Raw genomic sequence first — 25,633 nt, 5'->3', positions numbered from 1 at the left:
AGAGAAGGGCAACAAGATTAGTGAATGGAACAAAGGGTTGCTCTTACGAAGAAAGGCTTAAGTTTTGCAAATTACAGAGCCTGGAGACTAGGCATCGGCGAGGTGATCTGATAGAGGTGTATAAGGCTTTGAATGGCTTGAGCATGCTCAATGCCGATGGGATTCTTCCTCTTGCTCAGAATAATCACCTGAGAGGGCATAAATTCAAATTGAGGAAGGACGGATGTCGGATAGATGTGCGGAAATTTGCCTTTAGCCAGCGGGCAGTTGGTTTGTGGAATAGACTCCCATCGCTTGTTGTTGAAGTTGATAGCCTAAACAAATTTAAGGCTCAGCTGGACAGGTATTTCGAACGAACGGAGGGGTGAAATGGGAGTAGTGGTTTTTTTTTTTGGCTGATGCTGAATAAGCTTGCTTTCTTGCATCGTATGCCTCTACTAATGCTAATGCTGATTAGTTATAACAGAATGAAATGAGTCCCATTCACCAAGATTCACAGATACCACTGCATGATCCTAATCGAGACTTCCAGACACCACTGCATAATCCTTTGAATAGACTACTACAAGATGTAGTAGTCCGTTTAAAAGTACTGGGGAATTTGTGTTTTTTTTTTTTTTTTTTCACAATGTGGTTGAGTTCGTTTGTCTCAGGCTATAGTTTTTTTTTTTTTTTTTTTCATCCTGGAAACTTGGATTTTTCGTCCAGCAGACCTCTGGGTGAAAAAGACCCGAGTTCGAATTCCGTCGATGCCATTTCAGCAAAGTTTCAACATCCTAGTTGAGCGATGGTTGACGTAATCATCAAATGGAAATATTGTAGTTCGAGAAACTACAGTTCGAAAAACATTTGGATTGATTGCATTCCTCGTCGAATAGTTAACCATGAACTCAAGGAGACCATAGAAACTGACAGTAGTGAAAGTATGATACTTAAGCAGCTGCACAGCATCACGTTTTACGGAAGAGCTGCCGAAAACCACACGCGCACGATGCACAGCGTCGACTTGACTAGAACATTCTTTGGAAGTTGGAAGGTTGTGTATGAAGTGACTACACGGTTTTCCAATATGACGGCCACGTTTAGTTCTGGCTTATCCCTGCAGGACGTTATTTACCAGACTGTATCATCCCAACTGTGAAGTTTGGCAGGAGTTGTTATCACCGCCTGGGATCGTTTCTTGTATTTTGAGTTTAGTGCATTGGTCGTCGTCTGCGAACTATGAATGCCATGCAAAAGCTTTATTCGTCTGCGAACTATGAATGCCATGCAAAAGCTTTATTCGTCTGCGAACTATGAATGCCATGCAAAAGCTTTATTCGTCTGCTCAGAGCTAAAATCTTAATCCCACTGAACACCTTTGGGATGAACTGGAACTATGGGAGATATAATGTGAAGGGAGCTTATTATTACATCTTTATTGATTGTTAGTGTGTGTGTGTTAAACGACTAAGCAGCTAGGCGCTGCTGTGTCAGTATATCGTTTTCGTAAATTGTGTGTATTCTGTGGTCGATTTTCCTGTTTTCTGGACGAAAAACCCGAGTTTCGGGAATCAAAAGCATGCCGCCCTCGTCTGAGACTGCTAACTCAGCCACGTTGTGAAAAAGAGTCAAAAAATTCCTAGCATCATTGATGGAATTCGAACCCGGGGTGTAGAGAGTAATCATATCTTTATTATTTTCTTATATTTTTCTTTATTTTTATTCTGTCGTCCCTTTGCCCCTTTCCTTTAGGATGTATCACTTTATACACCCATTATCCTAATATTGTTCTCTGACAACTGTTGTGACAGAATAGCATCCTCCTCGAAGCAGTAATCCCCACGGTGCAACCTGACCGCTTTGTTAATTTTAAAATAAATTAGATGTAATTGGGCAGAACTGTGTATATCTCATTCTCATGAGCAGTTGAGGCTGACATGCAAACTAGAATAACAAAACATTAACTTTACAACAAGGTTATTTTCACATATGCATACATAAATAATACAAAGGGCAACCACAACTGATAAATGATCACTTTACTTCTAATTTTCCACCTCTAATATTCACTTTCTGTCATTCATTTTTTAAAATTCTCTCAACCACACTACAATGGTTGAGAAATAAACTTCAATTAATTGGTATTCGATATTCTCAAAATAATTAACATGCGGCAGGTCGCAGTCCCTCAATGGATTGATTCATCACGATTCTGGCTGTCGATTCCCTCTCACTATCCTTTTTTCCCAATTTCCTTCGGCTTCATTTTTATCTCCATCTTACTCAATCTATTACATCACATAATTTTTCAATTCACTATTATATTAACTTTATTTCACTATTAACACAAGCGTTCAGTATTAAACACTACTTTCCATTTATATTCCTTGACTGAGGCAAGGCCGAACGGGCCTACCCTACACACACTTTAAACTATACCTTCTCTTCAAAGTGTCAATTCCGTTCCACACACACACATTCTGGGTTCGACCCACACGCTTTGCACGAAAAAATTTAACAATCTGTATTTCTCTTTCGAATGAAATAATTTTTTACCGATTAGAAATGGTCCAATCAAAACTGCTACTTTTGAGTGGCTGCCATCTCCTATTCGTCTAAACTTTCAATTTTATAAGTATTCAAATTTCTTTATTTGCTGCAGTTTTTGTTTACCAAAAGTCTCTTCTGGTATTTATTCTCACTCTGTACGCGAGCCTCTCCGTTTGACGTACGCTGTCGTACATAAAAACCTGAGGGACATCCCTTCTTATCCTAATTGCTATTTTCAAAATTATCAAACAAAAAAAAAAAAAAAAAAAAGAATTTTGAGGAAAAAAATGTTTGCTTCGGCAAACTTTTCTTGATAGCATGTGTTAATTATAACTTGATAATAATTAACTTGGATAGCGTGCATTAATTTTATTAATATAATTTTAATACGAATAGCTATCACGCCAATGATCATCTGAATTGGCGTTTACGCAATGACATGAATTTATAGCCTCGATATCAATTTACAGAAAAAAAAAAAAAAATCTAATAATTTTCTAATTCTCTCTTTTCAGATGTCAGAAGAAAATAACAGAAAATGGAGCGTGAAAGCAGAATGGCACAGGTGGACCCTACATTTGAAGCATCATCTCCCAGTAATTTTATTGTAGATAATGTGTTGTAATAAATCCGTTTTATGAAAAACTGTACTTTCTTTGTTTTAAGTATCTCTTGTTAAAAACCTTAGAGACAAATATACAGTACATGCATTTGCCAAAAGTATCCGAACGCCCCCTGGGATATACCAAAAATAAACCATATTGAGTCGTCAAAAATTGGTTCAGTCTGCTGACGAGGATACAATGTGTAATTAAGAAGCCAGTAGTGGACCGACACTCTATTAAATATTGTATCGATAAAGGTTCTTTGAAACATGCAGGTGTCCAAGTGCGGGCATGTGCATATTGCTCACCATATTTCAAACCACCATAAAAAGAAAACAGATTTGGCAGATCGTGAATAATAGCGATATTATCAGAGTTAATTAAATTGAAAATGAACGAAAATGAAACATTGAAGATAGTACAATGTTACGCGCTACAAACTGGTTGCGAAGAAATGGAAAAGCTGAAGTTTGGGGACAAGTTATGACTCAAACCAGAGCAGCAAAGCAAAAGGCTCAAGCTAATGGTGCCTTGGCTCAGAGGAGAACTGAGGGGGGGCAGTTGCCCTCTGAATCACAGCCTTTTAAAATGCACTATTTGCTTGATGTTTGTGGAGCAGTCGGGACGGAACATGATACTGCCATGGGGGATGTCTTTGTTTGTGCGCGATGCAAGGAGTGTAAGGAAATCAGGCGACACCTCAGCGTTGTTATGGGCCTATATTACAGATTGAAGGACAGGGTGGATGCCCTCGAAGGATTAAAAGTGAGGGCCCCCATCAAGATCTCAGCTGCCCACACCAATGCCAGAGCTTGCACTTGGTCTTCGCGCAACACAGCGGCAGCCCCCAAGGCAGAATGCGCTGGTCCCAAAGGAACTAGTAGTTGTTGGTGACTCTATTGTCAGGGAAACGGGAAACATGCTTTGTAAAAAGGATAGGTGGAACAGGACCAGGGTATGTCTGCCAGGGGCAAAGTTTGATGACGTTGTAGAGCGGATATCATCTTTTAAGGGCACAAAAGGTGATATTGTTGTACACGTTGGCACTAATGATATCAACAGTACGAGACCGGCAGAATTACTTAACAAGTACAGATCACTGTTGAACAAAAGCCGAGAATTAGGGTTGAATTTGAAAGTGTCTGCAATTCTGCCCAGACACGATAGGAGGGAGTATATGATGAGAGCCCTGTCGATCAATTCGGCCCTGGAAAGATTGCGCAAGGCTCAAGGGGTAGACTTTTTTTCAGCCTGGACTGTACTTGTTAAGAGGAGAGACTGCTTCTACAGGGATGGGATACACTTAAATAGAAAGGGTGCAAGAATGTTCGTTGATGCTATCGAGGCAGTGTTAGGTGGGTCGGAAAACTGCTAGATTGGAGGGATACAAGGACAAATAGATTAACAGTAGTCACTGGCAGAGGTGAAAGTGATTCTTGCACTGCTTCTATTGGAATGAGCAGCAGCCTGGAAAATAAATTGCAGGATATTTCAGACACTGCTGGGAATCATTGGGGTACAAGTAAACACATGGGTTGTGTTAGGGTGGCTAAGAAAAAGAACAGGTGCATGTATACTTGCGTGTACACCAGTGCTAGAAGTTTGGTAAATAAATTTGATGAATTTCAGGTATTGCTCAAAACATCAAAGGCAGATATTGTTGAGATTTCAGAGACGTGGTGTCACACAGATATAAGGAATTCAGAACTGGAATTTGGGGAGTACAATGCCTACAGAAAGGATAGGAAGGGAGGAGGGGTTATGCTATTAGTTAAGAAATACATAAAATACAAGGAAGTGAAGCCAGTCGACATCGCTGGACAGTGCAGTGTCGAGTCAGTTTGGTTTGACATAAGCATTGGGAGATCGAAATTGAGAGTAGGAGGGTGCTATAGGCCTAATGACTCTGATGAGTATAATAAGAAATTGTACAGGGAAATAGAGTGGGTCAGTAAATCAGAGAGTCTTATAATGGGGGATTTTAATTTCCCAGATATTGACTGGAATTTGGGGGCTGGTTACTCACACACTAGCAAGGCTTTTGTGGATTTATTGGATGATTGTTTTCTACATCAGCATGTTCGGGAGGCAACTAGAGGGAGTAATACTCTTGATTTGATTATCAGCAGTGATTCTTCATGCATTAAGAATCTGCAGATAAATGAACCACTAGGTGGCAGTGATCACAGTGTGTTGAAGTGGGATTTACTCAAGGAGGTAACTACCATTAGGGGTAAAGGCGACTACGATGGACTGAGACAGTATTTAAATTCTATACAGTGGGACCAATTGATGATGTTACCAACAGCAAATTCAAAATGAGAAGCATTCAAAGAACTTATCTTGGAAGCTACTAGGCTTTACATACCAACTAAGAAATATTGTTCAAGGTTTAGGCTTAATGGATTTCAGATGAACTAATGAGACATATGGTAGAGAAGAAAAATGCATGGCATACATACAAATTAACACGTGACACAGAAGCCTATGACAGATATAAGTTGATCTGTAACCAAGTTACAAAGGAGGTTAGGCAGGCGAAGGCAGATTACGAGATATCTTTGGCAAGGGATGCAAAAAAAAAAACAGCAAACAGTTCTTTACTTATGTAAACTCTAGAAGGAAGGGGATGAATCAGATTGGTCCACTTGATATCAATGGGTCAACTGTTCATGATCTTGCTCAGGTAGCTAACAAACTGAATGAATATTTTGCATCGACATTCACACATGAGGAGTTATTCAGCAAGGGGAATGCCAGAGATGTATTCGACTCTGGCAGTAAGCTAGAGAATAATGTAATCTCTGAGAGTAAAGTGGAGGAAAAATTGAAGATAAACACAAGAAAGGCACCTGGGGTGGATGGGATCTATCCAATAATATTAAAGGAGGCAGCAAAGGAAGTAAGCAAACCCTTAGCCATAATTATGAGAGCTTCCTTGGACTGGAGAATGTGAATGTGCGAATGTGACCCCAATTCACAAAGGAGGACCAAAGGCTGACACAAGTAATTATAGACCTGTCAGTTTAACTTCTGTTCCCGGTAAATTAATGGAGGCACTGGTTAAAGAAGCACTGCAGGAACATCTAGACAAGACTTCAGTTTTAGCTCGGACACAGCATGGTTTTGTTAAGGGAAAGTCTTGCCTGACCAATTTGATTGGATACTATGATGCAGTCACAGAAGAATTGGATGCAGGACATAAATTTGATATTATATATTTGGATCTTAGAAAGGCTTTTGATACTGTTGCACATGGAAGACTGCTGCACAAATTGGAGCAGTGTGGCATTGGAGGCAAATTGCTGCTATGGATAAAGGGGTGGTTAAGGGGGAGAAGACAAGAGAGTGGTAACCAATGGACACTGCTCATCGTGGACTAATGTTATTAGTGGAGCCCCTCAGGGTTCAGTATTGGGTCCATTATTGTTTTCTGTATTTATAAATGATATTGATGATGGTATATCAAGCTTAATGTCCAAGTTTGCAGACAATACTAAGGTTGGCAGGGTTGTCAAGGACACTACTAACTCTATGCTGCTGCAACAGGATCTGGAAAGGAAAGGTTGAGCAGATGGGCTGAGAAGTAGCAAATGAAGTTTATCATTGACATATGTAAAATGCTACATATGGGAAACAGCAACCCCAGAGCAACGTATCAACTCTGTGGTACTACATTGACAGTGGTAGAGAATGAAAAGGACCTGGGAGGGGTGGTTGTGTAGGCAGATATGAAGTTCTCTGAGCAGTGTAGACGGGCTGCAAGAGTAGCTCATGGTGTATTGTCAATGATATATAGGAATTTTTCTAGCATGGATAAGGAGGTGATTATTCCATTGTATAAGGCAATGGTCAGGCCACACCTAGAGTACTGTATACAGGCCTGGAGGCCTCATTTCTAGAAGGATGTAGAGCTGCAGGGAAGGGCAACAAGATTAGTGAATGGAACAAAGGGGTGCTCTTACGAAGAAAGGCTTAAGTTTTGCAAATTACAGTGTCTGGAGACTAGGCTGCAGTGAGGTGATCTGGTATAGGTGTATAAAGCCTTGAATGGTTTGAGCATGCTCAATGCTGATGGGATTCTCCCTCTTGCTCAGAATAATCACCTGAGAGGGCATAAATTCAAATTGAGGAAAGACAGATGTAGGATAGACGTGTGGAAATTTGCCTTTAGCCAGGGGGTGGTTGGTTGGTGGAACAGACGTCCATCCCTTGTCGTGGAAGTTGATAGCCTAAATAAGTTTAAGGCTCAGCTGGACAGGTATTTCGAACAAACAGAGCGGTGAAGTGGAAGTGGTTATTTTTTATTTATTTATTTATTTTATTTTATTTTATTTTATTTTATTATTATTATTTTCTGGCTGATGCTGCATAAACTTGCTTTCTTGCATAAAATGCCTCTACTAATGCTAATGCTAATGCTAAGTTCGAAGAGAACTTAGGTGGAGATATAGTCATCATGGTTGACCTGAACGCAAAAGTAGGAGTGGAGAGACGAGGACTAGAATACGTTATGGGTCCGCATCGTTGGGGACCTTAGGAATGATGATGGCGATAAGCTGTTGGATTTCTGTTTACGGAGCAGCTTGGTCATAGAAAACCTTATTCAATAAGAGAAAGAGTCACCAAGTGACAAGATACGATTGGTACGGTCAACAGAATTGCCTCGATTTTATACTCGTGGATAAGGAGCGACAAAGAAGACTAGTGGACGTCAAGGTCATTCCGAGTGTCTCCCTGGGTAGTGATCACAGGTTAGTTGGAGTTTTAAGATTCCCTAAATTGAAGAGGATCAAAATAACAAGAGAGAGAAAATTACGGGTGTGGAAATTGAAAGAAGAGGGAAAAAAAGGATGTTCAGAAAGGTTGTACCTAAGACGGTGGTGAACAGCATAGAATCAGAATGGAAAGCATTCAAACACTGACAGAGCAGGTATGTGGAAGGACAAGCAATCCCATGGTGGAATGTGAGGACGAGAGAGGCTGTGAAAAACAAGAATAATGCATTCAGGACCTACTTCCAGAACAGAAATGATGAGAATGAAGAGATACGAAACCGTGAAGAGAGACGCCAAGCGGATAGTTAACGTGAGAAGGCTGTGGTTGGAAAAATGGAGTGAAACTACGACAAGATATCGACGGTAATAAAAAGATGGTATGGTATGGTATGGTATGGTATGGTATGGTGAGGAACAGCAGAAGAGATGGTAAGTAGAGAAAATACTTGATGGATGAGAATGAGAACCTAATAACCAAGGATGAAGAGATAAGAAAAATATGGAAGAAGTATTTCAAAAATCTGTTAAACGTGCAGGAGAGCCAGCAAAATGGACAGAGGTAGATTGTTCATAAAAGAGAAGATATCGAGAGAGACCAGACAGACTTGAGTGGAATGACGTTAAGTGCAAGCACGGAAATACATCGACAGGTAAGTCTGCTGGTATAGATGAGATAAACGGAGAGATGATGAAGGCTACAGGCGAGGCAGGAATAGCGTGGACGTGCCGACCGTTCCACAATATATGTGATGAGAGACAGGTGCTGAAGGACTGAAAAGGTTTGATCATCCCGTTTTTCAAGGGAAACAGAAAGAAGTGTTCAAATTATAGAGGCATTACACTGACATCACATGTGAGTAAGCTATACGAGAGAGCGTTAGAGCGGAAGATAAGAGGAACGATTGAAAATAGAATGGCCGATCGTTCGACGGTGGATGTAATTTTCTGCATCAGAAAACTGATGGAAAATTGTTATTAACACAATAAGTGGGATTTTTGGACGTAAAGAAAGCGTTTGATACTGTAAAGAGAGAAAGAAAAAGTGTAAGAGATTTCGAGAAACTTGGGAATAGAGGAACATCTTGTGGAAAGAATTAAGAATATGTACACCAATACGGAGAGCTTCGCAATAATATCAGGTTTGAGGCAAGGAGGCGCCCTGTCGCTACTGTTCATAGCTGTCACGAATGATGTGCAATGTAGAGTGGCGGAACAAGTTGGACAAGACCAGATGAACTCTTCACAGATGACATCTGCATATGTGGAGAGAGCAGGGAACAAGTGAAACAGCAAGTTGATATGTGGGCATGCTAGTATGGCTAATGAATTTGGGCTGGTTTTTAGTCAGGAGAAGAGTGAAGTAATGGTTCTGAAGAGGAGGAGTGGCGAGTCTGACGGATACATTACAATGGTAGGGAAAGAGCTAAAAATGGTTAAAATATAGCTAAAAAGCGCTAAAAAAAACCAACTTTAAGTATCTAGGAAGCACCATTACAAAGACTGGAGTGATAATTATTATTATTATTATTATTATTAGCCACATGGTACAAGGAAGCCAGAGGCTTATGCTGCACCAGCCAAAAAAAAAAAAAAAAAAATTCCCGAGTTACCCTGAGAGAGAGACAGAGAGAGAGAAGTAGAAAGGAACCACCAAGAAAGAGAAGAATGATGATATCCAGCTCAGGACCCTGGGTTTGCCAAGCCCATACTCACCAGATGTGAGCCCCCGGGGTTAAAAAATGAAGCAATACGTAGAAGGATACAAGCGGGCGAGAACTATAGGCAAACGAGATCTGATCTGGAACAGGAACATACTACTGAAGCGTAAGAACGCTATGTATCAGACCTATTACGTACCAATTGTGACGTATGCATCTGAAACTTGGACTATGAGGAAAAAGGATGAAAGCAGAAAGTAGGGGGCAGAAATGAGATTTGTGAGGAGCATAGCCGGAAAGACAAGACGCGACAAAATCAGGAATGATGTGATTAGGGTGAGAATTCAGGTTGAAAAACTCCAAAATAGGATTGAAAGGCCACATTGAAAATGGTTTGTCGAGGATGAAAGAGAGGGGCAGGACATGATAAAGACCGATGTCATTAAGAGTGGAGGAAACTGGAGTGAAATCAACGACGGAGAGAAGTACACAGACAGGGCATGGTGGCGAGGCTTCATACGTCGACTCGTGGAACAGCGGAACGATGACAGATGATAGTGATGACAAAAAGAAAAGTACACTGGACATAGATATTAATAGGCTTCCACGAAGGCTCTATTTTTAAACCAAAGGAGGTAGGGAATTTCTGTATAATATATTTTATGGCCGTTGGATTGAAAAAGAAGGATCTATTTCTTTCCTCTCCTCCCTTCCTTGCTTCTCGGATATAACCATTCTGGATTTTTATTCTAGAGTTACATTAGAGAATAAATGTATACCATTAATGTCCAAAGTGTGGATGAAATTCAATCATGTATCAACAACGTGGCTGGTAGTTGTTGGATAACAGTTGTCGCGAAATTGAATATCGTTTATGCCTCAATATCATATACGCTGCCTTACCATTAATAACCGGACACCTGCATACTACAAATATCCCTTATTTACAGGAAAACTAATAATGTGTGCTGAAAGCTTCAGCCTTTATGATAGCTTCTAGTCACCATGGAACACTTTCCACCAGGCTTTTGTAAATGTCACCAATATTTTCCACTATTCGACTTTCAAAGCAGAGACCATTTTAGCTCCGGTTTTTGGGCAATGTCTCATCTTACACAACTAACGATTCAATTCATCCAGAAGGTTCTCTATACAGATTTAAGGTCAGGGCTCTCAGCTGGCCAGTCCAACATTTTGACCCTCATATCCTCAAACTAATCTCTCACAATGCGAGCGTTATAACATGAACCGTTCTCCTACTTATACAACTAAGGGCTTTCCCTGACATGCTGTCACGATGCAGTTAACGCATTATTGTCAAGGCCGTTTAGATAGACCTCAGCATACATGGTTTCGTCCATGAATGGACCTCAGAATTCATGGATCATGAAAACCATGACCCATCCTTAATCACGAAAAACAGCTCCAGCCCATCAACCATCATGCTGCCTCCGCCAAACTTTACTGTCGGGATTGTCGATACAGTCCGACAGATAGTTTTCTCCGGAAATCCTCCATACAAAGACACACCCACCAGACAGACTGGTAGACCATGAACAATGACCTGTTACTCCAAAGCACAGCTTTCCATCGGCTTATGGTCCAAGAATGGCTTTACACTCAGTTAGACCGCGCCTGGAATTATTCAGGGTGATTAGTGGCTTCTGGACGACTGCACGATCGTGGAAACCCATATCATGCAGCATCCTGCGCACTTTATTGGTGCTAATGTGTCCTAATCGTCTCACTGAGGCTCTGTGATTAGTGGCTTCTGGACGACTGCACGATCGTGGAAACCCATATCATGCAGCATCCTGCGCACTTTATTGGTGCTAATGTGTCCTAATCGTCTCACTGAGGCTCTGTGTGTGCTGCGACAATATCGACCTACGTTCCGAGAAAACGATTCTTTTCATGACTTCTGTCAGCTTTGGAGGTTTCTCCGGTAATTTTGTGATTGGTTTAGCACCAGCCCGCTTCCATTTGCAAGTCACATCACCACACCAATTGTTGACCTCGGGTTCTTCAGTTCTATTGAGATGCCAACGACAGACGGATTGCTTATGTATCATCCTATTATTATTATCAGTCTGCGCTAGAAGCCTGTTAACCCAATCGATCGCGGCAACGTGTATTCACAATCGTACTTCCCCTCGAAGGCCTACGAGAATATTTATAGTTGTGTCTTACAAGTAGTGCTTGGGTAAAACAAGACCAAGTATCAATGGAAGTCAGTACACACACATGTTCAATTTTAAACGGTTGAGGAACTATAGCTTTGCCTCCGGGCCCGAAAAAGGGTAGTTACGCTAGTGATACAGGATTACTATAGTTGACGACTGAACGATTATAATATTTTTTAATTATACGCTACACTTCATTTAAATTAAAAAAATAAATAAATAAAAATTGGTGGCTGCAGAAACTGGCAACTTAGCTCCAAGAATGTACCTAATACTGATGTGTACTGATATCATTTAGAATAAATATTTTAAATAACATCTGATTGAAGGACAACAAAAGCGTACTAACTTATTTACATAATCAGAAAATAATTCTTCACACTGGAATATCGCTTTAATAAAAAAACAAAACAAAAAAAAAGAGAATAGATTTTAAGAAAGAATTACACTCATAATGAAAAAAATCTCTCCATATAAAAATCATTTATTTGGACAGGAGAAATCTCCATTATGGAACCTGTACTTCCTTTACATAAAACCGCTTTTATTTTTTAACAGCTGGATATAAGGGAGGATTAGTATAATTCTGAAAACCAGCTATTAAATTATCAGTTTCAAGTTTTTTTTATTATTTTTTTAACGGAATATGGTAACTGATTAGTATAATTTCTCCATAAGCAGTTATAAGGATTATATGCAAGGATCATTTTCACTATTAAAACCAAAATTTATGTAATTAATATTATAATTAATACAATAATTAATAATAATACTGATACTTGTTGCATTCAGTCAACAGTTTTTCATTCCTTTAAAATTCACTTCTGCAATACGCTTAAGTATTTCTTTTTCTTAGTAAACATTTTAATACCATAATTAAGTATTACGATAGGCTACAATTATCAAAAAATAAAAATTCAAATGACGCTGTATATTTTGCCCGATTTGTCTATCAAAAGCATAAAATTAGTAACATTTTATTGTTATGAATAAATAAATAATTAAAAATGTAATATTTTCTTATGTACAAATTTTATAAACTGAATTTAATTGGTAACCTGTTTATAACTGGATATTTTAGCGTCTGTTTAAGTACTACTTAAAGTATATGAATTTTAATTCATACTTCACAAGTTTGTGCAATATTGATTAAAATGACTTTTTTTTTTTTTATAAATGAAATTCTAACAGTTTTTTTTTTGCATTGCTGTTAAATTCTACTAAAATTACATACTGACAAACATACCTGTTTTATGCATGCCAAGCTGAAGCTGAAGCTGCCAAGCAAGAAAAATCCAATTAAAGAATCCTTAGCAAATCGAGCAGACGAAAATAAGACAGATTGCATTTTCGACATGCGCATTTCATATAAGCTGATTATATTCTCTTCTCTTCTTTGATTTGACGTTATATGTCGCTTCTTTCTGTTCCTTATTTTAAAAATGAATGTCACAAATGCACCAAAAATTCAAACCACGCTCAGTATAGGGGTGTCTATGAGATTGATTTCTTAATATCGATCAATGAAACCATGTATTTTGAAATTCTGTGCTAATTAGAGAGAAACTTTAAAAATAAAAATACCTTCAAGAGCTACACTGGTGTTAACACTATTTCAAAGGTTACAACCACAAAATCTTTACTTAAGGTACTCTTTACTGATGAGAGTAGATTCACTCTCAGCAGCGATTTTGGACGTCAGGTAATCTGGTGAGAGGTCGGCACACAGTATCACCCCGCAAACATTACTGAAAGGGATCGATATGGCGGTCGAGGTGTTCTCGTCTGGGGAGGCGTTATTTTGGATGATGTACACAACGCCAGATACTGGAAGGCGGTACTGTAACCGGTTCACGCTACTGTACTGTACTGAGGTAATCGTTCCCCATGTGCGTCTGTTCCGATGTGCCATTGGCCCCGAGTCCGTGTTTATGGATGATAACGCCACACCCCATCGCATTGAAGCTGTGACATGCTTTGGGAAAGTGAAGACATTGTTCGTATGGATTGGCCTGCCCGTTCCATCGTTCTAAATCCCATCGAACACATATGGGACGCTCTGGGGAGACACTTAGCGGCACGTCCACGCCCACCAGAAATTCTTCATCAGCTGAAGATGGCGCTGACAGAGGAATGGACGATGTTACCGCAAGAATTTATCAACAACATTGTTCTAAGTATGGACAGGCGGTGCAAAGCCTGCATCCACATTAGGGGTGGCCATATCTCCTACTGAGGACCACCTCTTCCCTTTGTTCCATCTTTGGCAATGATGCATCTGTATCATGGCAGCCAGTGCCATATTGCTATTTTTGAATAAAGCCCCTCTGTACCGTTTTGTTTCCATTGTTGTGTCGGTGTTGTTTCCTTCATCATTTCTGAATCTCACGTGGTTCCTTTGGTGTACTTTTCCCATATCGAAGTCACTACTATGAGAAGCTACAGATGAAAACCTGACTGGTCCTTAAATTTTGAACACCAGTGTATTACACTGCCTCGACAAACTTAACAGAACACGTAGAACTTTGGACAGGTATAAGGGCCATTTATAGGAGTTTTATATTAGAATTACCAAAAAGGTCACATTACAGAAATCGATAAAAAATGCTCAAAAATATGATCACATGACATTAGTACGTGGTATGATCACGTCCAACGGCTAAATAGGCTTGACGGCAATGAATCATTCTCAGTATAGGGGTGTCTATAAGATTCTGTGGCAACAAATCCCATTCTTCCACCAGCGCAGACCTTAGCTTACCAAGTGACCGATGAGTCGTGCTGGCCACGGCAGTCATTAGATATCTTCAGTTTCAAGACATTCCTCCACCAATTGTGCTCTAAGCGTTGTGCATGAAAAGAAAATCTGGGCCAATCGCACCTCTAAAAAGTCGCACAGAGGGTCGAGGATCTGTTCGCGGTACCTCTGCGCAGTTACGCTATCAAAAAAAAAAAAAAACATGAAGAGGGGTACGGCAAAGGCCCGGGTTCGAATCCCGTCGATGACGCGAGGAACTTTAGTGGGCTTTTTTCAATCCGTGGCTGAGTTAGTCGGTCTCAGGCGTAGATAGCAAGGTTTTTCCCCCTCAGAAACTGAGGTTTTTTCGTCCAGCAAAACAGGCAAATCGACCAGAGAACACACGCAATTCACAGACACGAATACGGGTTAATGTAATCATTTACGGGTAACCCTAATACAGTAATTTGATTTTTTTTTTTTTTTTTTTTTTGCCTTTACTGTAAGTGTCCCTTTCTCTGATGGAGGGATTGCACCGCATTCCTCATTGTCCCCAGATAAAATAACGTATAGAATCTGTAGGCTAAAACGGGACTCATTAGAAAACAGAACTCTATCCAATTTGTTAGGGCTCCAAGTCACATGCTAATGGCATCAGTTTCGACGAGCTGTGCGGTAATTTGGGTTTAATGGAATACAAACTACTGGCTTCCTTGCGTAGAGTCAGTCAACTTGAATGAGCCTTCTTAACAGTCCGGTTGGAAATATTTTCATCTCTGGCCTCAGCAACTCAAGAGACAGTTGATGACAGGACATCGTAGGGTTCAGTCTTGCTGTTAGAGCCAGACAGCAGTCTGTCCTGATTGACGTTATCGTCGGGCAACCTTGGCCAGCTCTTCTGGTAATGGTTCCTGACTCCTGAAACTGCTTCCATAAAAAAATTATTATTATATTAGGGTCACCCGTAAATGATTACATATACCGGTTTATGTATTATGTTTTTAAATTGCGTGTGTACTCTGGTCGATTTGCCTGTTTTGCTGGACGAAAAACCCTCAGTAAACTGCTTCCATGGTGCCGAGACGATACTGCGTGACACTTTAAGCCAACGTGCCACCTCTGCTGGAACTGCCCAGCTTCAAGTCATACCCCCCCCCCCCCATTTCAAAGGATCATCTAAACAACAATGACTTGCAATCCTGCATACTGGAGATGTGGCTATCCCTCTGAGCAAGCCAAAACAAATCGATTATATAGCAATTTATTGATGAAAAAAAAATTTTTTTTTTGCCCCCACAAGCACACCGGGACATTTTTTTTTTTAAATAATGCCCCAGGTTTTAAATTTGATTTTGTTTTATTTCCAATGAAACAATTTTATTTTATAAAGCTGTAAGACTCCATAGTTGTTTTATTCGATTATAGATTAAAGTTTAATTAATAAGAATTATTCGTTTATTTATTTCTTGCCCATCTCTAATCAACTTAAATGAAATATGAATGCAATTGATGCAAAGGGTTGAAGTGTAACAATAAAAATAATTCATGATTTTATGAAAGAGTTAGATATTGGAGTCGAATGTGATTATTGGTTTCACCAAGAACATCATCTTGTAAACATAATCGTATGTAATATTTAAAAATAAATATATAAAAAATAATAATAATTCAAATTATTATATTAGAGCCACCCGTAATTTATTACATATACCTGTATATATATTATGTCTGTAAATTGCGTGTGTTCTCTGGTCGATTTGCCTGTTTTGCTGCACGAAAAAAACCCCAGTTTCTTGGGTAAAAACCTTGCTATCTACGCCGGAGACCAACTAACTCAGCCACGGAATGAAAAAAAAAAAAAAACCCATTAAAGTTCCTCGCTTCAGTCAAACAAAGAAAGAAGAGAAGCACAATAATAATTATTATTATGCTTCTCTAAAGTTGCTTAAAATTGATTCTGAATACTTGAAAGAAAGAAGCGTGTTTGGCCAAATTATAACAACCTTCCGATATTATTATTGTCATTATTATTATTATAAACAAATTCTTTTAATGAAAATAAATTGTATTGTATTATTATTATTATTATTTTATTGTAAACAAATTCTCTTGATAAAATAAAAATTGTATTGTATTATTAATTGCAGTAATTTATTAATTATTATTATTAGCCATATGGTGCAAGGAAGACTGAGACTTATGCTGCAACAGCCAAAAAAAAAAAAATTTTTGGCTGATGCTATACACTGTGCTGCCACTTTATTAGGCATGCCCCTGCTGTGCACACAAATGGTTTTTCCCACAACATTGCAAGTCACATGACCACAGTTGTGGATATAAATGCAGCAGAACAATCTTTCCAGTATCAGTTAAGCGTACAAACCGCAGCAAGAATGGGGAAAAGGAATGATCTAACGGACTTCGAACGTGGCATGGTAGTAGGTGCAAGACGTGCTGGACAAAGCATCTCTGAAACGGCAGTTCTCCTGAACTTTTCACGCACCAGTTTCAAGGGTGTATTGAGCATGGTGCAACGAACCATTCTCGAGAATGGTGCAACGAACAGAAAACATCCTCTCAACGGCACTCCTGTGGAAGAAAATCACTTGTTGATGAGAGAGGTCAGAGGAGGATGGCTAGAATTGTGCAAACAAACAGACGGGCCACAATGTCGCACAACACGTCAGAATACAACCTTGGTGCGCAGAACAAAATATCGCAACGGACAACTAATCTCATTTTATCGCGAATGGGCTACATCAGCCGACGGCCACATCGGGTACCTTTGTTATCAATGAAGAACAAGAGAGCACGCCTCCTGTGGGCACAGGAACGCCAGCACTGGACTATCGAGGATTGAAAAACAGTTGCTTGGTCTGACGAGTCGACGTTCCTGGTGCATCATGTTGATGGAAAGCTCAGAATTTGGCAAAAACAACATACATCCATGGACCCGTCATGTCTGACGACTACTGTGCAAAGTGGTGGGGGCAGCGTTATGGTGTGGGGAATGTTTTTTGACACACGTTGGGTCCATTGATATCCATAGATTCACATCTGAATGCCACATCGTACCTAAACATCGTTGCTGACCAAGTGCATCCGTTCATGTTGACAGTTTATCCTCAGTCAAATGGTTACTTCCAGCAGGATAATGCACCGGTGCACAAAGCCCAAATCACTATGGAATGGTTCCAGGAACATGACAATGACTTTTCTTTGCTGCAGTGGCCCGTTCGGTCCCTGGACCTCAATCCTATTATTATTATTATTATTATTATTATTAGTCATATGGTGCACCAGCCAAAAAAAATTTCTGAGTTACCCTGAGAGAGAGAGAGAGAGAGAGAGAGAGAGAGAGAGAGAGAGAGAGAGAGAGAGAGAGAGAGAGAGAGAGAGAGAGAGAAGGGAATCACCAAGAAAGAGAAGAGTGATGATATCCCGCTCAGGACCCTGGGTATGTCAAGCCCATACTCACCAGATGTGAGCCCCTAGGGTTCTATTTGAACATCTTTGGGATGAATTGGAAAGGACTGTTCGCTGCAGGCTTGCACCTTCATCGAATCTCAAGGAACTGTGACAACTGATGTCTGCATGGTACTCCATTCCTGCACAACGTTTTCAGTATCTTATCTTGTTCAATCCATGCCTAGACGAATTCAGGCTATTTCGAAGGCTAAAGGAGGCTCAACACGCTACTGGGTAGGTGTACCTAATAAAGTGGCAGCACAGTGTATAAGCTTGCTTTCTTGCATCATGTGCCCTTGCTAATGCTAATGCTAATGCTAATACTGTACATTAAATGTATCCTCCGAGAAAAACAATCTGGATCCGACTCTGTTTATTAGCATGCTACTAATATATTTTATATTTTTTTAAATATAAAATTGGCAGAAAATAATTCCTTTATGACTAACACAATAGTGCTGACCTTCCGATAACACAGTCACGTGGTTTTTGCATTCCCCTGTTCCAAATCCTGTCGATTGGGTATGTGTAAAAGTGGTTTATATATTTATCTCGATCATTACTGAACAACATATTAAGTTTTGCTGTAGAAGCAAAGGGAAATGGATTAGACTGCGTGACATTTAAAGAGATCAAGTATTGCGTGTCATTTATGAAGCCAAAGAACTTTCAGCAATGTTTTCTAAAGGAAAAGGTACACAGGTCAGGTGATGAAGTAAATGGATTAACGAAAACTACTAAATGTCACAAACTCTGCTTAAAAGGAATTGAAAGCAGAGAGGTAGATTTATTCCTTCAGTCCATAAGACAAAGGAACAGTATGATTTCTTTGCTTCTGCTAGTTTCTGTTGTAGCCGTTAAAGTCTACAAAAAGACAGCTCCTAATGGCAAGCTTACTGTGTATTTAGGTAAAAGAGACTTTGGAGATTATGGCTCTTTTTGCGAACCGGTACATGGAGTAGTTTTGGTTGATTCTGAATACTTGAAAGAAAGAAGCGTGTTTGGTCAAATCGTAACAACCTTCCGATATGGCAGAGAAGAAGATGAGGTCATGGGACTACACTTCAGTCGCCAGTTATATCTCGCCTTGGAACGGGTATATCCGCCTACATCTCAAACGGAACAAAGATCTGATCTCCAAGGTCGATTACTTCGGAAACTAGGAAATAACGCGTTTGCTTTTACATTTGATCTTCCCGACAATGCCCCACCTTCAGTAACATTACAACCCAGTTCTGATGACCAGGGAAGGCCACTTGGTGTAGAATATGAATTAAAACTGTTTGTAGCAGATAATCAGGAAGACAAACCTCATAAACGAAGTTCAGTAGCTATGGCAATCCGAAAACTTCAGTATGCGAATTCAAGCCCCAGTATCAGACAACCAAGTTCTATTGTAAGTAAAGGTTTTGTACTTAGTCCTGGCAAACTCCAGCTTGAAGTTACTCTCGACAAAGAATTCTATTTTCATGGTGAAAAGATTGCAGTTCATACAATGGTTTCCAACTTTTCAAAGAAAACAGTAAAGAACATTCGTGTGTCAGTGATACAAAACACTGAAGTGACCATTGTTAATGGCCACTACAGCAAAACCGTGGCTAGCATCGACTCACGAGAAGGATGCCCTGTGATTCCAGGAGCAACGCTTTCTAAAGTTTTCTATCTACTTCCACTGGCAGCAAACAACAAGGACAAACGTGGAATTGCTCTAGATGGCATGCTCAAGGAAGGCGATACCAACTTGGCATCATCTACTCTCAGCGTTACTGATGCTCTTGGTATAATCATCTCATATATGATGCGTGTTCGGCTATATTTGGGAGCAATAGGTGGAGAACTAACAGCCGACGTTCCATTTAAACTTGTAAGTCCACCTCCAGAAAAAGGAGCTCCAGATGAAAAGATCGTCCAACAGCAGAAATTGAAGAAACAACTGAGCAGAGATATGAGCACAGATCTTATCTTTGAAGATTTTGCTAGAAGAAGACAATTCAGTGAAGAAATAGAATAAGGACTGAAAGTTTGTTGGCAATGGGTAACTTTAGGCATTTTGTTTTCTCAGCTTGTATAGTTTACAGTAATCAGAAATAACTATTGTTTCCTCCATAAAGGTAATAGTAATGTTAAAAACTCATATGTACCTCCAGAAATGAATTACATTTAATTCAGTTTAGAATATAATTCCTTTCATTTCTGGCGTTGGTGTTAACTAATATCCGCCTACATCTGGAATAACTTTATTTGGTGTAATCACAAATGTCTTAAGACATATAGATAAATCGTTTAATTGAAGATCAGAATGTTATTACAGCTTGATAAGGTGATTAAAGATATAATTATTCACTCTTAGTAATATTTTAAAATTAAACTACCCTGAATTCTGATGTGTCGATAAATCAAAATATCATGATCATTTGCATAGGTAAATAAATATGTACATAATAAATCAAAAATCGTGATATTTAACATGAAAATAGTAAATTTATTTACCTCAGAATGTTTATACTTGTGATTAAAATTCAGTGATATTTGAGTAGTATATACTTCTTTATTTGATAGACTAGTGTATTCATTTATTTAAAAAAAAATAAATAACGCTACCTAATTTGTTTCATAAAGAACAATTAAAAAAAATCGAAAATTTCATTATTCAAAGACTTAAAAATATGAAATATTTACAAAATTTTATATTTGAAAGAAGTCAACGTTTTTAAGTTTACTATAAGAAATGCATTATAGAAAACCAAACGAACTTTTGTTGCAATATAAACAGTATCACATAAGTCAAGAATAGTAAAATACAACCCCTATATGCCATGATGCACTAATAATTTATACTAAGCTAGCTAGGCTGCACGTGACTTTCTCAAAGCTTGCTTTTACATTTAGAGATCACTTTGGTGAATATAAAATCCAGGGCTGTTTAAATGGGGGTGCAATGGGTGCTCCACACCAGGGCCCCAATCTAGAGGAGCCCAATTGAGGCAGCCATCAGTCTCAACATAAATAAATGAGGCCCCTTAACCCATTTTGCACATGGGCTCCCAAGTACCTTTGCACAGCCCTGATAAAATCGCACTGAAGGCCTGTAAAATTAATCTGGAAGAGTTTGAGAAATTTCAGTACTTAAAATACAAGTATATATTGATTGTATTTTAATGGGAATGTTTTAGCATTAGCAGAGGCATCTGATGCAAGAAAGCAAGCTTATGCAGCATAAGCCAAAAAAAAAAAAAAAAAAAAAAAAAAAAACATTTCCACTTCACCCCTCTGTTTGTTCGAAATACCTGTCCAGCTGAGCCTTAAACTTATTTAGGCTATCAACTTCCATGACAAGGGATGGAAAAGTCTGTTCCACCAACCAACCACCTGCTGGCTAAAGGCAAATTTCCGCACGTCTATCCTACATCTGTCTTTCCTCAATTTGAATTTATGCCCTCTCAGGTGATTATTCTGAGCAAGAGGAAGAATCCCATCAGTAGTGAGCATGCTCAAACCAATCAAGGCTTTATACACCTCTATCAGATCACCTCGCCGGTGCCTAGTCTCCAGACACTGTAATTTGCAAAACTTAAGCCTTTCTTCGTAAGAGCACCCCTTTGTTCCATTCACTAATCTTGTTGCAATTCTCTGTACTCGTTCCAGCAGCTCTACATCCTTCTTGAAATGAGGCCTCCAGACCTGTATACAGTACTCTAGGTGTGGCCTGACCATTGCCTTATACAAGGGAGATAATCTCTGCATATCTGAAATCCTGGAAATAACAAAGCTACTTACAGAGGACTATACATAGCACATGGAACACAGTGAAAGTTGCAACTAAGATAGCAATAGACCTATTTATTAAGTGCATAAACTGGAAAATGGAACGTCATTTCATATCGGATTAAGCTGAATCTAAAATGGAATTTAAGCTTTTGGCTTAATAAATTCAATTAGTGTACTTGGCAAAGTGTAGACTTGCTACCTGACCAGAAAAATATCCAACATTCAAATTGAAATCTAATAGGGTTGTCGGGTGTTTTGGTTTTGACCCGTAGAGTCTGTACTTGACCTTACTGTCTGGTAAAGAAATTGAACTAATACCGGACATGTAAATATCTGGTATTTGCTCAATTTCTTTGGGTAAATTTTGCAACTGTTGTTGCTGTTCAGGTAGAACTGCATTCTGTAATCTTTATTATTCTCACACAAAGTTAAATTATGAGTTGTAGATTATTATTTTGAATTGGTTCAATTTATTTCCATTATATTTCAGATAAGTATTTCTTGCTATACTATAATCTGTCCCCGCCAATGGTGTTTTTTCTTTTTTTAAGTTCTCCTGGCAACCTTAAAATAAAATCATGAAAAAACAAGTTATGTATGTAGTGTGTTGCATTCAGTCTTGTTCGATATTTTATTTCTTAAATTAACTTTTTCCTTTTCTGTGACTAACAGAAGTGATAAGTAAATAATTATTTCTACCGATTACTTAATAATGTATAAAAGTAATTATTTGCACTTACTTCACTGCACATACCTCGCAATGTAATTTTCATTCCACATTTTGTAATACTTTGTAATCACAGTGCATGAAATGTAGTATGTATTTCAGGTGCTGAGATTTAAAAAATTAAACAAACAGCAGCAAGTACCCCCAATCTCAGCATATGGTGTCAACACTTTCATAATGCGGTTTATATTTTTCCCAGATTTTAATAGCAATTGAAATCAAACACATATTTCACATTTCTGCTATAATTAATATAAAATGGCTAAAATGGTAATAATTCGTGATTTTGTATTCAGTAAACTGATAATAGTTTCTCAAAGAGCAACTTTTATGTGCAAACAGAGAACATTTTGTTTCTGCACATCTGCCATATTGCCCATTCACTCTTCCAATTGATGCATGGTAAAAAACATAAACAATGCTTAAGCTACAATACCCAGTGGCGTGTGGATACCCTATGTGATATGTATGAAAAAAAACAAAAAAAAAAAAAAAACAGATTTCTCCAATTTTAATCAAATTTGGGATAGCTTGACAAACCTTTCTAAAGGTTAAAAATATAAAATATTTTTAAGATATAAAAGTGCTATATATAAAAATTTCATGCAAATCCATCCACTAATTGTCCAGTTATTATGTGCAGAGCGACATGGAGAAGATAATAGGTCTTCATGCATATATTATGAAATGATATTTTCTAATAATAATTACTAGAACAGGTGAACATACAATTGCATCACTGGCTAAGTAGTCAATGAATTACATCACCTCCTGACAACAAAGCAATTAAAAGACCGAAACACCTTATATTGTATATGTAAATAAAGGGCTTATTATTATTGATAGCCATATGGTGCAAGGAAGCCTGAGGCTTATGCTGCACCAGGAAAGTTCCCGAATTACCCTGAGAGAGAGAGAGAGAGAGTCAAAAGTAAAAAGGAATCACCAAGAAAGGGAAGAACAATGATATCTAGCTCAGGACCCTAGGTGTGCCAAAGCCATACTCACCAGATGTGAGCCCCCGGGCTTCAGTAAGATATTGTATAATGTATAAAATAAATGGGATAAGTATGTGTTTTTTAAATCCTGTATACAGTTTCTATCTCAATTGAATAAGTGAAAGAAATGGTTCCACATAAAGAGGATGTTATGACAAATCATAACAAAAAAAAGCCGTGAAATAGGGTTGAATTTGAAAGTGTCTGCAATTCTGCCCAGACACGATAGGAGGGAGTATATGATGAGAGCTTTGTCGATCAATTCGGCCCTGGAAAGATTGTGCAAGGCTCAAGGGGTAGAATTTTTTTCAGCCTGGACTGTACTTGTTAACAGGAGAGATTGCTTCTACAGGGATGGGATACACTTAAATAGAAAGGGTGCAAGAATATTTGCTGATGCTATCGAGGCAGTGTTAGGTGGGTCGGAAAACTGCTAGCTTGGGGGGAGACAAAGACGAATAGATTAACAGTAGCCACTGGCAGAGGTGAAAGAGATTCTTGCACTACTTCTATTGGAATGAGCAGAAACCTGAAAAACAAAAACAAGATTCGGGATATTTCAGAGACTGCTGGGAGTCATTGCGGTACAAGTAAACACATGGGTTGTGTTAGGGTAGCTAAGAATGGAAATAGGTGCATGTATACTTGCGTGTACACCAATGCTAGGAAATGTTGTTGTTTGTATTTTATGAGCATTAGCAACTAAGGCCATATTGCTCCGGGATATGCGGTGGTCATTCCCTGACCTTTCCGCATCCTCCGTATTTGGTGGTGACGGGCTCGAACCCCGGTCTAATCAAGAAGCGTGTGCTACGCACTGCTGCTCCTTCCCACCTGGCTACGGAGGCGCCACAATGCTAGGAGTTTAGTAAATAAATTTGATGAATTTGAGGTATTGCTCAAAACATCAAAGGCAGATATTGTTGGGATATCAGAGACTTGGTGTCACACAGATATAAGGATTGCAGAACTGGAATTTGGGGAGTACAACGTCTACAGAAAGGATAGGCTGGATAGGAAGGGAGGAGGGGTTATGCTATTAGTTAAGAAATACATAAAATCCAAGGAAGTGAAGGCAGTGGACATTGCTGGACAGTGCGGTGTCGAGTCAGTTTGGTGTGACATAAGCATTGGGAGAGCAAAATTGAGAGTAGGAGTGTGCTATAGGCCTAATGACTCTGATGAGTATAATAAGAAACTGTACAGGGAAATAGAGTGGGCCAGTAAATCAGAGAGTCTTATAATGGGAGATTTTAATTTCCCAGATATTGACTGGAATTTGGGGGCTGGTCACTCACACACTAGCAAGGCTTTTGTGGATTTATTGGATGATTGTTTTCTACATCAGCATGTTCGGGAAGCAACTAGAGGGAGGAATACTCTTGATTTGATTATCAGCAGTGATTCTTCATGCATTAAGAATCTGCAGATAAATGAACCACTGGTGGCAGTGATCACAGTGTGCTGAAGTGGGATTTACTCAAAGAGGTAACTACCATTAGGGGTAAAGGGAAGGGGTATTGCTTTCGTAAAGGCGACTACGATGGACTAAGACAGTATTTAAATTCTATACAGTGGGATCAACTGATAATGTTACCAACAGCAAATTCAAAATGGGAAGCATTCAAAGAACTTATCTTGGAAGCTACTAGGCTTTACATACCAACTAAGAAATATTGTTCAAGGTTTAGGCCTAAATGGATGTCAGATGAACTGATGAGGCATATGGCAGAGTAGAAACATACATGGGATACATACAAATTAACACATGACACAGAAGCCTATGATAGATACAAGTTGATCTGTAACCAAGTTACAAAGGAGGTTAGGCAGTCGAAGGCAGATTACGAGAAATCTTTGGCAAGGGATGCAAAGAAAAACAGCAAAGAGTTCTTTACTTATGTAAACTCTAGAAGGAAGGGGATGAATCAGATTGGTCCACTTGATATCGATGGGTCAACTGTTGATCCTGCTCAGGTAGCTAACAAACGAAATGAATATTTTGCATCGACATTCACACATGAGGAGTTATTTAGCGATGGGAAAGCCAGAGGTGTATTCAACAATTTCAGTAAGCTAGAGAATCTTGTAATAACTGAGAGTAAAGTGGAGGAGAAATTGTTGAAGATAAACACAAGAAAGGCACCCGGGGTGGATGGGATCTATCTAGTTATATTAA

At 39.0% G+C, this 25,633-nt stretch overlaps 2 protein-coding genes across 2 annotated transcripts in view; both read left to right on the top strand.

Moving 5' to 3' along the window:
• LOC150081266 (organic cation transporter protein-like) overlaps positions 1-3,165 on the top strand; it is a 74,408-nt gene extending 71,243 nt beyond the window's left edge. Inside the window, exon 11 of the mRNA XM_090379477.1 lies at positions 3,048-3,165. Coding sequence (XP_090235603.1) covers positions 3,048-3,081 — 34 coding nt within the window. The 3' untranslated portion in view covers positions 3,082-3,165. The remainder of the gene's footprint in view (positions 1-3,047) is intronic.
• Positions 3,166-18,740: 15,575 nt separating this feature from the next.
• Arr2 (arrestin 2) lies at positions 18,741-20,497 on the top strand. Its single transcript, XM_090379004.1, has one exon. It carries the CDS (start codon positions 18,782-18,784, stop codon positions 19,970-19,972), a length of 1,191 nt encoding a protein of 396 aa, XP_090235130.1. The 5' UTR covers positions 18,741-18,781; the 3' UTR covers positions 19,973-20,497.
• Positions 20,498-25,633: the final 5,136 nt, after the last annotated feature.

The sequence above is a fragment of the Mastigoproctus giganteus genome, chromosome 8, assembly GCF_048544385.1.
Source record: "Mastigoproctus giganteus isolate SK-2022 chromosome 8, ASM4854438v1, whole genome shotgun sequence".
Lineage (NCBI taxonomy): Eukaryota > Metazoa > Arthropoda > Arachnida > Uropygi > Thelyphonidae > Mastigoproctus > Mastigoproctus giganteus.
The sequence above is the reverse complement of the archived record's forward strand: the minus strand, read 5'-3'. Positions and strand labels throughout refer to the sequence as shown.

Bases quoted from the DNA above. Each gene is read 5' to 3' on its own strand.
- Arr2 (XM_090379004.1), top strand. From the start codon at position 18,782: ATGATTTCTTTGCTTCTGCTAGTTTCTGTTGTAGCCGTTAAAGTCTAC.